This window comes from Mus caroli, unplaced genomic scaffold, assembly GCF_900094665.2.
Source record: "Mus caroli unplaced genomic scaffold, CAROLI_EIJ_v1.1 scaffold_12485_1, whole genome shotgun sequence".
In the NCBI taxonomy this organism is placed as follows: Eukaryota; Metazoa; Chordata; class Mammalia; order Rodentia; family Muridae; genus Mus; species Mus caroli.
Window position 1 is genome coordinate 11,728 of NW_018390223.1, and position 13,888 is coordinate 25,615.

A 13,888-nucleotide genomic window follows, 5' to 3' on the forward strand; every position below is an offset into this window, starting at 1 on the left:
GGTTTGAGTGTCAGCCCCCACAAGCCTGTTCACTCCTGTTCTCTTTTCTGGCTTCTCAGGTGCACCAGACGCATCTGTGAAGGCAAAACACCCACGTACACAAAGTAATAAAAAATAAAGCATAATTTTCATGATCAATTCAGTTTGGCAAAGAACAATTTGACCAACCTTTAAGGGAGTCTTCTGGAAGAACTCTGGGTGGCTTCCGCGAGCTCAGCGCGCCCCCTAGCGTCCTCTAGGCTCCAGCACACCGTAGGTAGAAAATGCGGACGTTACTTTGGTAAATCTTTGAAGCCAATGGGCCAATTTTCAGTGTCATTATGCCACCTTCTTTTTTTTTTTTTTTTTGGTTTTTCGAGACAGGGTTTCTCTTTATAGCTCTGGCTGTCCTGGCGCTCACTCTGTAGACCAGGCTAGCCTCGAACTCAGAAATCCGCCTGCCTCTGCCTCCCGAGTGCTGGGATTAAAGGCGTGCGCCACCACGCCCGGCTTATGCCACCTTCTGATAACCGTGTAATTTGCTCATAACCCTCAAACTATGAAGGGTGAGAGGAGTCCCAGAGGCCCTCTGGTTACATCCTTTCCCTGACAGTTGCAACAGTACAAGGCCAACCGGGAGACCCCTAGCCTCTTGGTGTTGTCAGCTTCTGGTCATCTGGTTCTTTTGGGCAACCAAGGACACTGGCAATTTCCTGTGCTGTTGTTGGGGCCTCTCTGCTTGACAGCTCAACAGGGAGATGACTGAGCCCTGGAACTGAGTACCTTTTTTAAAAAAAACCTGGTTTGGGAAGTAGCCTTTTTTTTTTTTTTTTTTTTTTGGTTTTTAGAGACAGGGTTTCTCTGTGTAGCTCTGGCTGTCCTGGAACTCACTCTGTAGACCAGGCTGGCCTCGAACTCTGAAATCGGTCTGCCTTTGCCTCTTAAGTGCTGGGATTAAAGGCATGCACCACCACTGCCCGGCAGAAATAGCCTTTTAAAAACAACATCACACTTAGTAATCCTGGTTGTCCTGGAGCTTGTTATACAGTGTGCACCAGGCTGGCCTCGAACTCACAGAGATCTGCTTGCCTCGGCTTCCTGAGTGGGAATTCTTCTTTTGAGAGATTTCTGTTCAGTGCCACGGCCCACTGTTTGGTTGGGTTGTCTACTTAGTGTTCAGTTTTTGAGCTCATGTGAATTCTGGATAGTAAGCTGTCAGGTGTAGAGCTCCTAGATTTTCCTTCATTTTATAGACCCCGCCTCCCAATGGTGTTCTGTTAACTGGCCAGAAGACATTGAATTCTTCGAGTTCCCTTTGTTGACTGGTGGCTTATTTCACAGGTGACTTGAGTCCTATTTAGAAAGTTCTCTTTCTCTGCCTTCCTTTGTTCGTTTTGTCTTTGTTTTCTATTTCTGTTTTTGTTTTTTTGGTTTTTTCGAGACAGGGTTTCTCTGTGTAGCCCAGCTGTCCTGGAACTCTGTAGACCAGGCTGGCCTCGAACTCAGAGATCCACCTGCCTCTGCCTCCCAAGTGCTGGGATTAAAGTCGTGCGCCACCACGCCCGGCTCTATTTCTGTTTTTGTTTTGAGATGGACTCTATGTAGTTCTGACTGTCCTGTACTTCTGACTGTCCTGGAGCTCATTATGTAGATCAGCCTGGCCTCACACTCACAGAGATTCCCCCTGCCTCTGCCTTTATTTTAAAGTGTTTTCTCTTCTTTTCCATTTATCATGCTTGGAGTTTTGTTTTTCATTTTTCACGGCAGGGTTTCTCTGTGTAGCCCTGGCTGTCCTGGAGATCCACTTGCCTCTGGCTTCCAAGTGCTGGGATCAAAGGTGTGTGTCACCACAGGCTGAGTTTGGGGGTCTTACACTAGGGTGTTTGACATATGTGGGGCTGGCTTGTACTCAGAGCGAGCAATGAGACCTGAATCTCATTCTTCTGCATGAGAAAGCATAGTATCAGCCCCATTGGTTGAAGACATTTTCTTTTCTCCAACATATAGTCTTGGCACTTTTGTCAAAAATTGGGTGGCTGAGGAGTGGAAAGATTGTTTAGGTTGGCAGCTCTCAACCTTCCTAACGCTGTGACCCTTTAATACAGTTCCTCATGTTGAGGTGACCCCAACCGTGAAGTTACTTTGTTGCTATTTCTTTTCTTTTTCTTTTTTTCTTTCTTTCTTTTTTTTTTTTTGGTTTTTCGAGACAGGGTTTCTCTGTATACCCTGGCTGTCCTGGAACTCACTTTGTAGACCAGGCTGGCCTCGAAATCAGAAACTTTGCCTGCCTTCTGCCTCCCAAGTGCTAGGATCAAAGGCATGCAGCACCACCGCCCGGCTTCTTTTTCTTTCTAAAAAATTTATTTATTTTATTCATATGAGGACACTGTAGCTGTCTTCAGACACACCAGAAGAGAGCGTCAGATTGCATTACAGATGGTTGTGAGCCACCATGTGGTTACTGGGAATTGAACTCAGGACCTCTGGAAGAACAGTCAATGCTCTTAACTGCTGAGACATCTCTCCAGCCCCTCATTGCTATTTCATAACCGTATTTTGTCATGTTATGATAACATCAATGCTGTTATGAATTCTAATTTAAATATCAGATATGCAGGATATGTAACCCCAGTGGGTTCGTGACTCACAGGTTGAGAAGCGCTGGTTTAGCAGTTAACAGTACTTACAGCTCTTGTAGAGGACCTAGGTTCTAATTCCAGCACATGGTGACTCACACTCATCCATAACTCCAGTTCCAGCCTTCTTCTGACCTCCTAGGACACTGGACACACATGCTGTACACATGCATACATGCAGGACACTCACTCATACACATAAGATGTTATGTGTGGGTGCCATGCTGATTGCCTTGCTATGGCCTGTGAAGTATGACTTGAAATGTGAGATGGTGGAGTTTTCAGCAATGCTTTTTTTTTTTTTTAAAGATTTATTTATTTATTATATGTAAGTACACTGTAGCTGTCTTCAGACACTCCAGAAGAGGACTCCAGATCTCGTTATGGACGGTTGTGAGCCACCATGTGGTTGCTGGGATTTGAACTCTGGACCCTCGGAAGAGCAGTCGGGTGCTCTTACCCACTGAGCCATCTCACCAGCCCCTCAGCAATGCTTTTGTTGGTGGTGGTTGGTTGGTTTGATTGTTGTTTGGAGACAGGGTCTCACTGTGTAGTTCTGACTGGTCTGGAGCCCATGTAGAGCAGACCACACTGACCTCAAACTCACAAAGACTCACATGCCTCTGTCTCCTTAGTGCTAGAATTACAGGTGGGTGGCACCATGCTGGGCTTTAGGCTTGACTGGCTAGGGTCTTTGTACTTTCATATGAACTGTAACTTTTATTCCCTATGGAATAAATACTACCCACATTCTGATTGATTGCTTTAGATCTGTATATTGCTTTTGGTAGGATGGCCATTTCTTCTTTCTTTCTTTCTTTCTTTCTTTCTTTCTTTCTTTCTTTTTTTTTTTTTTGGTTTTTTGAGACAGGGTTTCTCTGTATAGCCCTGGCTGTCCTGTAACTCACTTTGTAGACCAGGGTTGACCCGTCCAGCAGATCCACTTATTTGTGGAGTGGAGGGAGCACTGCCTGAAAGAGTCAAAGGGCGAGAAAGAAGGAGACCAAGCAGGAGTGATTGTCAAGGTCTCGTTTATTCTAGCATTAGGCACAGTTTATAAGCAGTAAGAAAAGGGAAGTGGGTAGGGGATGATTCTGGCAGGTGGAACATCTTGTGGTTTTTCTCAGGTGCACAGCAGTCTCAGGATGAGTTGTGGGAGAGGCTTTTTGTCTTTGGTCTCCTCAGGCGACTCTTGCCTGGGGCAATGATGGCTCTCCACACAGGGTGGCCTTGAACTCAGAAATCGCCTGCCTCTGCCTCCCCAGTGCTGGGACAAAAGGCGTGCACAACCACGCTGGGCTTCTTTTTTCCTTTAAAACATTTTTAGACATATTTATTTATTTTATATGAGTACTTTGCCATTGTCTTCGGACACACCAGACAATTGTTGTGAGCCACCCTATGGTAGCTGGGAATTGAACTCAGGACCTCTGGAAGAGCAGCCAGTGCTCTTAACCGCTGAGCCCTCTCTCCAGCCCAGGATGGCCATGTCTAATATTAATTCTTCCAATCTGTGAGCACCCCAGACCTTTCCATCTTCTGTGTCTTCCTCAACTGCTTCCTTCAGTGTCTCTTGTTTTGTTTTGTTTTGCTTTGTTTTTTTCTGTGTAGCCCTGGCTGTCCTGGAACTCACTCTGTAGACCAGGTTGGCTTCAAACTCAGAACTCTGTCTGCCTCTGCCTCCCGAGTGCTGGGATTAAAGGCGTGTGCTATCACTGCCTGGCTTCCTTCAATGTCTTAAAACTTTTGTTGTGAAATTCCCATGTTGGTTTATTCCAAGTTATTTGTTTGTTTGATTTGTTTTAGGTTATCATGGTATCATCGTTTCCCTGGGTCTTTCTTAGTATGGTTTTCTGGGAAACAAGCAGGCTACTGATTTATTTTTTAAAGATTTACTTATTTATTTTATGTATGAGTACACTGTTGTTCTCTTCAGACACACCAGAAGAAGGGCATCCAATCCCATTATGGATGCTTGTGAGTCACCATGTGGTTGCTGGAATTGAACTCAGGACCTCTGGAAGAGCAATCAGTGCTCTTAACCGCTGAGCCATCTCTCCAGTCCTCTGGTTTCTTTGGAGACTCAGTTAGGTCATATGTTTTGCTGGGGCAGACCCAGGTGAGAGGATATTTTGCTGAAGCAGACACGTGATAATTTGAGAGAATAAACATGACTCTACAGGCAGTGTGACAAAGGTCGGGCGTTGGTTTGCCTTGCTCGGATTCGCTGGTTTGTGCTGATGAGGCTTTCGCATTGGTTTTCCCTGGCACTGCTTTGCTGATCTTTTCTTTCTCTCTCTCTCTTTCTTTCTTTCTTTCTTTCTTTCTTTCTTTCTTTCTTTCTTTCTTTCTTTCTTTTTCTTTTTCTTGGTTTTTTTTCGAGACAGGGTTTCTCTGTGTAGCCCTGGCTGTCCTGGAACTCACTTTGTAGACTAGGCTGGCCTCAAACTCAGAAATCCGCCTACGTCTGCCTCCTAAGTGCTAGGATTAAAGGCGTGCGCCACCACTGCCCTGCTCTGCTGATCTTTTCTAGTTGTGACTTTGTAGAGAGAAAATGCACCGGAGAACTTGTGATATACAGGGGCCTTCCTGCCACTTCTGTTGACTTGTGTCAATTGGGCGGAGCCTTGTAGTTTCTTCTGGATTGAGGTGCCTCTGTCGATTCCGGTGTGGATTTGTTGAGTGGACTGGACTGCTGTTGCTGCTGATTCCTGTTTGGTAGTTTGCTAGTGGACCGAACTGCTGATATTCTGACGACAAGGATTGGAACCACCCCAAAGAACTATTTCTACACAGGTCTACAGCTCCCTTTGCCTTGTTAGCCTTTCTTTTCCACTATGTCTCTCGGGTGGGTGGCGGGCTAGAGGGGAGGTGGAAGTGTTAAAGAACCCTTATTAAAGTAGGTTTTGAAAAATCGAAGCCTACAGCCTCTGAAGTCAGAGACCTGACTATAAACACACACACACACACACACACACACACACACAATCTTAAATAACAATAACTCAAAGAGTAGTGGATGTATGGCCTTTATTCCTGGCAGGGGCAGGGGCAGGGGCAGGGGCAGGGGCAGGGGCAGGGGCAGGGGCAGGGACAGGGATAGCCTGATCTATATTTGAGGTCAGCCTGGTCTACATAGTAAGTTCCAGGACAGCCAGAGCTACATAGGGAAACCCTGTATTGTAAAACCAAAAATTAAAAACCAATAGCTCTCTGCCCTGTTCCTCTCACCTGCACTCTGGGCGCCTTCCCTTCTACCCTCCAGCTCCCTACACAACTTGTTCTTATTTATTCCTTTACATTGTATAACATGCATCTTTCCACTACAGTGCTTGCTCCAGGATGTATTACTTTGTATATCTTAGAAACAGGGCTTAGATCTCTAATCTGGAATAGACTGTAGGCCAATGACAATAAACACAGCTATGTTACCTGCTTGAGAACATTTCCTTCAGCCCAGATGGAGACGGTGACAGCAGACCAAGGAAAGCATCCATCCATGGTTAGCTCAGTGAACCCTGAGCTCCCTGGTTACTCACAGAAGCATGTGTGGGTCGGAGGATAATCACTGAGCAGCCCTGCCCAGTGTGCATGTCCACTCAAAACAGCTGCATCACTGAAGACCCCTGCACAGCTCCCAGCAGCCTCCTGTCCCTCAGGAACTACTGCTAGTCCAACCCGAACAGGGACCCGCTACACTGAGTGAGCTCAGTGAATCTGTAGCCATTGTGTTTCCTGGGCCTCATCAGCCTCCTCCTGGCTCCAGCAGGGAATGTTTCAGTCTGGAGGAGAAAGTCACGCAGTCACCTCCAGCTTCTGCAGAGGTTCTGTTTATTAATACAACCTGTGGTCAAATGCTGTGATGGGGAAGCTCAGCACCCTGTCCCCTCACACCAAGCTCAGGGTCACCTGAGATGTCCCCTCAGCAGAGCCCTCCCTCCCTCTCCACACCTACCTTTCTGTCTTTGACTCATGACCTATTTTTTATTTTATTTTTTAATTTAATTTTTTTTTTTTATTTTTTGGTTTTTCGAGACAGAGTTTCTCTGTGTAGCCCTGGCTGTCCTGGAACTCACACTGTAGACCTGGCTGGTCTTGAACTCAGAAATCTGCCTGCCTCTGCCTCCCAAGTGCTGGGATTAAAGGCCTGTGCCACCACTGCCTGGCTGACCTATTTATTTTTTGTTCATTAATAAAACATTTATTGTGTATGAATGTTTGTCTGCTGGTCTGAGGAAGTCATCATCCTTCAGAAGATGAAGTTGGCTGCACTATGACAGAGATTACCGCCATGTTGGTATCCATACTCTTGACTGGAAATTACGAAGCTAGAAGAGAAAAACTTCAAGGGCTGGAACCTGGAACAGTAAACAAAGGAATTTCTATCTCTGGCATCTTGCAATGTATTTTTTGAAAAGATCTATTAATTTTATGTCTCTGAGTGTTTTTTTCTGTATGTATTTGATCCCTTCCATGAGTCTGGTATACACAGGACATTGAAAGCCCTTGGACTGGAGTTATAGATAGTTGTAAGCAACCATGTGTGTGCTGGGATCTGAGTCCTCAGAAAGAGCATCAAGTGCTCTCAACCACTGGGCCATCTCTCCAATCCCTGGACCAGCTTTTACAATAAACATAAGTCTAAAGTAGACTCATCCCATCAACCCTTGAATCTTTGGAGGCAGCACCAGGATGCCAGAGTCAGGGAAGGAGAGGCGTCATGGGCACAGCACAGACCCAACAGGACCAGATCTGAGATGAGAGCCTGTGGATCCCTCCTCTGTGTGGATCCTGCAACCCAGCATTAGTTGGGGAAAGATGGGAAAGATGGGGAGAACTCCACAGAGGTGCTTGGAAGGAGGCAGAAGCTCAGGAGAGTTTAGTTCACCTGTGCAGACCACAGTGTCCTGAGAGCAGGGCCCTTGTTGTGTCTGGTGGGGACAAGAATGGGAAAATACCTCCTAGTGCTGTCACACATGGACATCCTGAGGAGAACCAGACAGGAAGCATTTTGCAGGAAAAGAATAGACTCAGTCCTCCATACAAACTAAAGATGCAAGAAATAAATACAGAAGACAAAGTAAAGAGCCACAGTCAAGACAGCAGCCTGGGCTGCTCATAATCCTGTGGACAGGACAAGGCTCTGGCCATCCTGTGTCTCTGTGATCACAGACTCTCAGCATGTGCTTCACAGTGATGGAGAGAGCAGAGCCCGGAGTTGACAGAGCTGAGGGTGACCCTATCTTAGACAACAAGGAGCTCATCTGGGCACAGCCCTGTTCACCCTCAGCTCCCATAGCCTTATCCTGTCCCAACACACACACACACACGCACAGCATAGTGACACAGACTCTGGAAGGTTCTCCATCTGCCATTTATTTCCTCCACACACGCACACACACAGCATAGTGACACAGACTCTGGAAGGTTCTCCATCTGCCATTTATTTCCTCCACAAACTCTAAGTATTCTTAATCCTTTAGTTTACCTGTCAATCAACCCTCAGATCAAGGATACGAACAATAAAGTTCACATCCAGATTCTTATTCTCAGTGTAGAAGTGAGGAGCTGTAGCTCATGGCAGCATGGAGCTCACAGGATGCAGATGTCTCCCCATGTTTGGCTGGAGCTGGAAGGTTGACTGTAGAAGGGAACAAGCAGTGCAGGGACAGGGTCCTGGTGTGCAGGGCAGGCTGGGCTCCACAGTTCTTCACATTGAGCCTACAGGAACACAGAGAACATCAGACAATGTTGTCTAAAGAGAACTGAGGTTTCTGGATGTCACAGGAGAGACCCGAACACACCGGTTGTCACTCAGTCCACTCCAGGCAGCTGTCTTCATCCTAGAGAATGAGAGTCATGACCCATCACTGTGAAGTCAAAATTCCAACAACCCACCACTCACTCACAGGGGATTCTGGGAGTCTCTGAAACCCAATCATGTCCACATTGCTCTTCCCCAATCAGGCCCCAGAGCGTCATCTTTAAAATCTGGAAGAGGCATATCAGAGCTCTGGGAGCTGTCCCTGCCTAGGTTAAGAAATATACAGAGATATATTCATAGCAAGCTAAAACCCAAGCCCTCAGAAGATTTCTCCGGAGGAGCTATTATGGATTCCCAGAGCTCTCCAACATCTCCAGCTTCACTCCAATGTCCCCCAGGACAATCCTGTCCCCAACACTAACCTTGGAGCATAGTCCCCTCCTTTTTTATCTGTGAGAAGAAAAGCTGTGAGAGTTCAAGGAAGATCTTGACACTAGGAAGTTCCCAGAACTGACAGAGGACCCAGGTGGAGACAGTAGCAATGTGGGTGTGGCTGTGTTCCCCATTGATGAGCAGAGCACACTGCTAAAGGAGGCTGAGAGAAAACTCAGACCCTGCCCTTTCCTACCTGTGTTTCTCCTTCTCTTCATCACAAAAGCTACCAGAGCTTCAATGACGGCCACAGCAGATCAGCAATGATGGAGCCAGTGGATGGAGGAGGCTCTGGGAAGGACAGGTACAGGAAATGAAGGTGAGGGTTATGACCCCAGCTCTCAGTCCTGAGCAGCTCAGGGTCTGCAGAAGGCTCCAGCTTTCCCTGACCCCAGTTCTGCACCCACACCCTCCTTACCCCATCTCAGGGAGAGGGGCTCAGGCAGCCCCTCATGTTCCACATGGCATGTGTAATTCTGCTCCTTCCCAAGAGGCACCACCACAGATGCCCACTTCTGGAAGGTTCCATCCCCTGCAGGCCTGGTCTCCACAAGCTCCATGTCCTGGGTCAGTTCCTCCCCATTCAACTGCCAGGTCAGGGTGATGTCAGCAGGGTAGAAGCCCAGGGCCCAGCACCTCAGGGTGACATCACCTTCAGATCCCGGGTGATGGGTCACATGTGTCTTTGGGGGATCTGTGTGGAAGATTCAAGAAATTGCACAATTAAGAAGACAAACTGGGGCTGGTGAGATGGCTCAGTGGGTAAGAGCACCGACTGCTCTTCCGAAGGTCCAGAGTTCAAGTCCCAGCAACCACATGGTGGCTCACAACCATCCGTAATGAGATCTGGCGCCCCTCTTCTGGAGTGTCTGAAGACAGCTACAGTGTACTTACATATAATAAATAAATAAATCTTTAAAAAAAAAAAAAAAGAAGACAAACTGAGGACTGGGAAGATGGCTCAAAGGGTAAGAGCACTGACTGCTCTTTTGAAGGTCCTGAGTTCAAACCCCAGCAACCACATGGTGGCTCACAACCATCTGTAATGAGATCTGACGCCCTCTTCTGGTGCATATGAAGTCAGCTACAGTGTACTTATGTATAATAATAAATAAATCTTTGGGCCAGAACAAGCAGGGACTGAGCGAGCAGAGTTGACCCATAGGAGTTGACTGGAGTGAGCGGGGCCGACCAGAGCAAACAGAGGTCCTAAAGAAAAAATTCAATTCCCAACAATCACATGAAGGCTCACAACCATCAGTACAGCTACAGTGTACTTCCATACATAAAATAAATAAATAAATAGATAGATAGATAAATAAATAAATAAAAAGACAAACTGAAGACTGCCAAGACAAAGTTAAATCAGTAATTACACTGAACTATGTGTCTGAACACTTCAACTGTCATGGCACTAGTGACCTGCAGGCAGAGCTGGTCTCTTCAACACAGAACTGCACGTTTTCCTGGGGAACTCAGAAGCTAAGAGGGAATCCACATGAGCCAGTGGGTCACCATGGCTATCCTTATGTGATGTTCAATAGCATAAGAGAAGTAGTCACAGAATGGAAGAGGGAATGGAAAATAAGCAATTTAATATGTGTTTGAGTTCATATCTAAATTAGAAATCAAGGCCATATGCTACTGGAAGGTGACACCACTGAGACTCAACCACTGTGTTTATCTTGCCGACCAATATTAACTGTCAGTCCAAGTGAGCAGCCATCACAGAGTGTGTAGCTGAAAGGTGGTGAACCTCTGACACTCAGCCAGAGAAAATGACTCCCAGCCCCTGACTCTGGGGGACAAGGTACAGGTGTGTCACACAGGATCCCTGGAGTGAGCTGTGGACCCCAGTGCAGCACTCACTGGCACACAGTGGGCTCACAGGGTGTGTGATCTTCCCTCTCACTCAGCCCTGGATTGCAGAAGACCCTGTCTCTCAGAGTCCAAGTCCTGATTCACTAGGAGGAGCACTGTAACTTGTGGGGGCACAGGGATAGCAGGAGTGATCTGGATGGTTAATTCTGCCAGAAAACATCTTAACCTCACAGGAACCTTTCTTCTGCCCAGTGGAGGTGGCCCACGCCTTTAATCCCAGCACTTGGGAGGCAGAGGCAGGCTGATTTCTGAGTCCCAGGCCAGTCTGGTCTACAAAGTGAGTTCCAGGACAGCCAGGGCTACTGATACAAATGATATAGTCGGGGGTGGGCGTGTGATGGGGAGAGAGAACAATATCATTCTAGTGCCGAAGAAAAACTGATTATAAGCAACATAATACCCTCAAAAAGAAAAAAAAAAGTAAAGATAAAAAGAAAACGAGAGGGGAAAAACACAAGAAAAGTATTTGTTTAGGGCAACACATAGTGGCTCATGTGACCATTCACCATTGCAGGAATACATAGAATTGTGTGTCAAAAGGGTGCAAACCCCACAGGTAGGGAGGGATCTGTGAGAATGTATTCTTTGGAAAGTTCTAGAAACTGGGGGAACCAGCCTAGTGTAGGATAGTCCATGTCTCCCATCAGGGAAAGAAGACTTCAGGTCATGAGGTGTAAGGGCTGACACACTCAGCAGGACAGCAGTGGGTGTGGGAGAGGCCATGGCTGACAGAGGCTGCAGGGGAACTGAAGGGAGCAGCTGTTGTTACCTCAGGGAAATTCTCTCCTTCCCTCCTGAGACAGCCTGGGCACTGTCCAGGGAGAAGGCTGAGCCCTGGGAGAGTCAGTGCAGTCACTGTGATGAGGGATCAGGAGACCCAGGGACACTCTCTCCCCTCTGAGACAGGGGCATCACCCCAGCTGAGGGTTTCTTCTTCCCCAGGACTGAGCCCCAGCCCGAGGGCAGAGGGAGGAGCTGCCCGCGGCCCCTGCACCTGTGCGCAGCAGCGTCGCATTCCCGCGCTCCAGGTATCTGCGGAGCCACTCCACGCATGTGCCCTCCAGGTAGGCCCTGTAATACTCTGCATCACCAGCCTGCTCCCACTTGCGTCGGGTGATCATCGCCGCCATGTCCGCCGCTGTCCACGTTTTCAGGTCTTCGTTCAGGGCAATGTAATCGCGGCCGTCGTATGCGTACTGCAGGTACCCGCGGAGGAGGCGCCCGTCGGACCCCACGTCACAGCCATACATCCACTGGAGTGTGTGAGAGCCTGCGGGACCCTGCAGTCAGCCCCTCCCTCGCCCCCTCTCCCCCCTCCGCGGACGCCTCCAAACTGAAAGGGAATCCGGTCCTGGGTCAGTTCTGCTCCCGAACCTCGGACTTTGGACCCTGGACGTCACCGGCCTCTGTTTCGGGACGTGGAGGGGCCGTGACCTCCGACCGGGGTCACTCACCGCTCACGCTCTGGTTGTAGTAGCTGAGCAGGGTTCTCAGGTTCACTCGGAAACTCTGCTCACTGCGCTTGGCTTTCTGTGTCTCCCGCTCCCAATACTCCGGCTCCTCCTGCTCCATCCACAGCGCCCGCGGCTCCATCCTCTGAATCTCCGCGTCGCTATCGAAGCGCACGAACTGCGTGTCGTCCACGTAACCGACGATAATGAACCGGGGCTTCCCAAGGCCCGGCCGGGAAACGGCGGTCTCGAAATACCGCATCGAGTGTGGGCCTGGGGGCGGTGCACGGTGAGACCCGGACCTCCTCTCGGGACCCCGAGCTGGGGCGCGGGCTGGGAAGGGAGCTGGGCGCGGAGCTCGGGTGAAGAAGGGGCGGAGGGTCCGGTGGGCGACGCGGGGACGCGGCTTCCCCGGTGCCGCCCCCGCCCCTCTCCGCAGAAGCTGTTTCCCTCCCGACCCCGCACTCACCTGCGCGGGTCTGGGTCGGGGCCAGGGCAGCCGCCAGCAGCAGGAGCAGCGTGCGCGGCGCCATCGCCCCCATCTGGGATCCTGGGTGTCTGAGTCCCTCGGGCTGCGTGGACTTTATAACCAGTGGCGCGGCGACGCTGGTTGGTTCCCCAGGAACGCGCCACCCATGGGGGTGAGACCTGATAGCCTCAATAAGTGTCCGAGCAGAAGGACCTGACCCAGGTTAGGAGCAGAAGTGAAACTGGGGAGATGGGGAGTCCCCAGCCCTGGGCTTCCCCACCCCTGACCTCACTGCCTGGAGACTAAGACTTTGCCTGAATCCTGTGCTGTGGACAGAGAGCTGTTTGTCGTGGTGTCTCCGAGTTCTAACCCAGAAGCTGTCAGGACACCGCGAGCCAGAATCTCTGTGTCTTCTCCTCCACCCTTCCTCTTCCTTATTCTCTTCAGAAGTCAGACCCTAGAATCTTCTAGAAGAAAATCTACTTCCAGGAATACAATGGCAGTACAAAGCCGTTGGGAATGCAGTGGAGAGAGGCTTCTCCTTAAAGCAGAAGCGCTGGCCTGAAAGCCCCACCCGGAACCAGTCTGTGTGTTCATCCTGCAATGGGCGGCTCACACTGTCAAGCCTGAGTGCAGGACTCTCATCTTTAAAGAGAAGACTTTGCCTCTTCCCTCAGGATCTGTCTTCTAAACTTTGGGATATTCTCAGACTCCCTTTTTTCCCCACAGACGAAATGTCTGTGGCTCCGGGTAGGTGTGTTTTACAAGCATCTTCATTCAGAGTCCTGAGGTTGTCCATGTGGACCTGGGTCATTGTCTCAGGACAGGAGACCCCCTTGTCCACTGGGAAGAGGCTCCTGTGGAGACCACAGGCTCAGGACACTGACCCTTGTCTACACTCCACTCTCCTCCCTGTGTCTGCACTTCCTTCCATGGTGCAGTTGCTTTAGTGACTAATTCACCGTAGGAGAGGAACTGTCACCAACTATACCACAGAATAATGATGATAGTGTGGTAGAAGTTATGTAATTTCTGACCCTCTCCCTCCCTCCCTGACCTTCACTCACACTTTGAGCCGATGAGGTGAGGGACATGAATGTCACAGGTGTGTGGGACACTGGTTCTGATAACTGAGTTGGCCCAGAGTTCCTCAAGCCTGTGCAGTGTGGACACTGGAAGAAAGATGATTCTCATGCCAGAGAGCACACACTGGTGATGTGAGGTTTCATCCCTGATCAGTAGTGTGGGGAAAGATTAAATTTACCCATTTCATGAT

At 49.0% G+C, this 13,888-nt stretch overlaps 1 protein-coding gene across 1 annotated transcript; it reads right to left on the reverse strand.

Moving 5' to 3' along the window:
• Positions 1 to 7,975: 7,975 nt before the first annotated feature.
• LOC110288539 (H-2 class I histocompatibility antigen, Q10 alpha chain-like) lies at positions 7,976 to 12,723 on the reverse strand. The gene is given in 8 exon segments (XM_029473860.1): positions 7,976 to 8,336; positions 8,420 to 8,458; positions 9,008 to 9,067; positions 9,070 to 9,102; positions 9,230 to 9,505; positions 11,687 to 11,962; positions 12,147 to 12,416; positions 12,613 to 12,723. Coding segments are annotated over 7 exon segments (993 nt in total). The 5' UTR covers positions 12,686 to 12,723; the 3' UTR covers positions 7,976 to 8,336; positions 8,420 to 8,453.
• Positions 12,724 to 13,888: the final 1,165 nt, after the last annotated feature.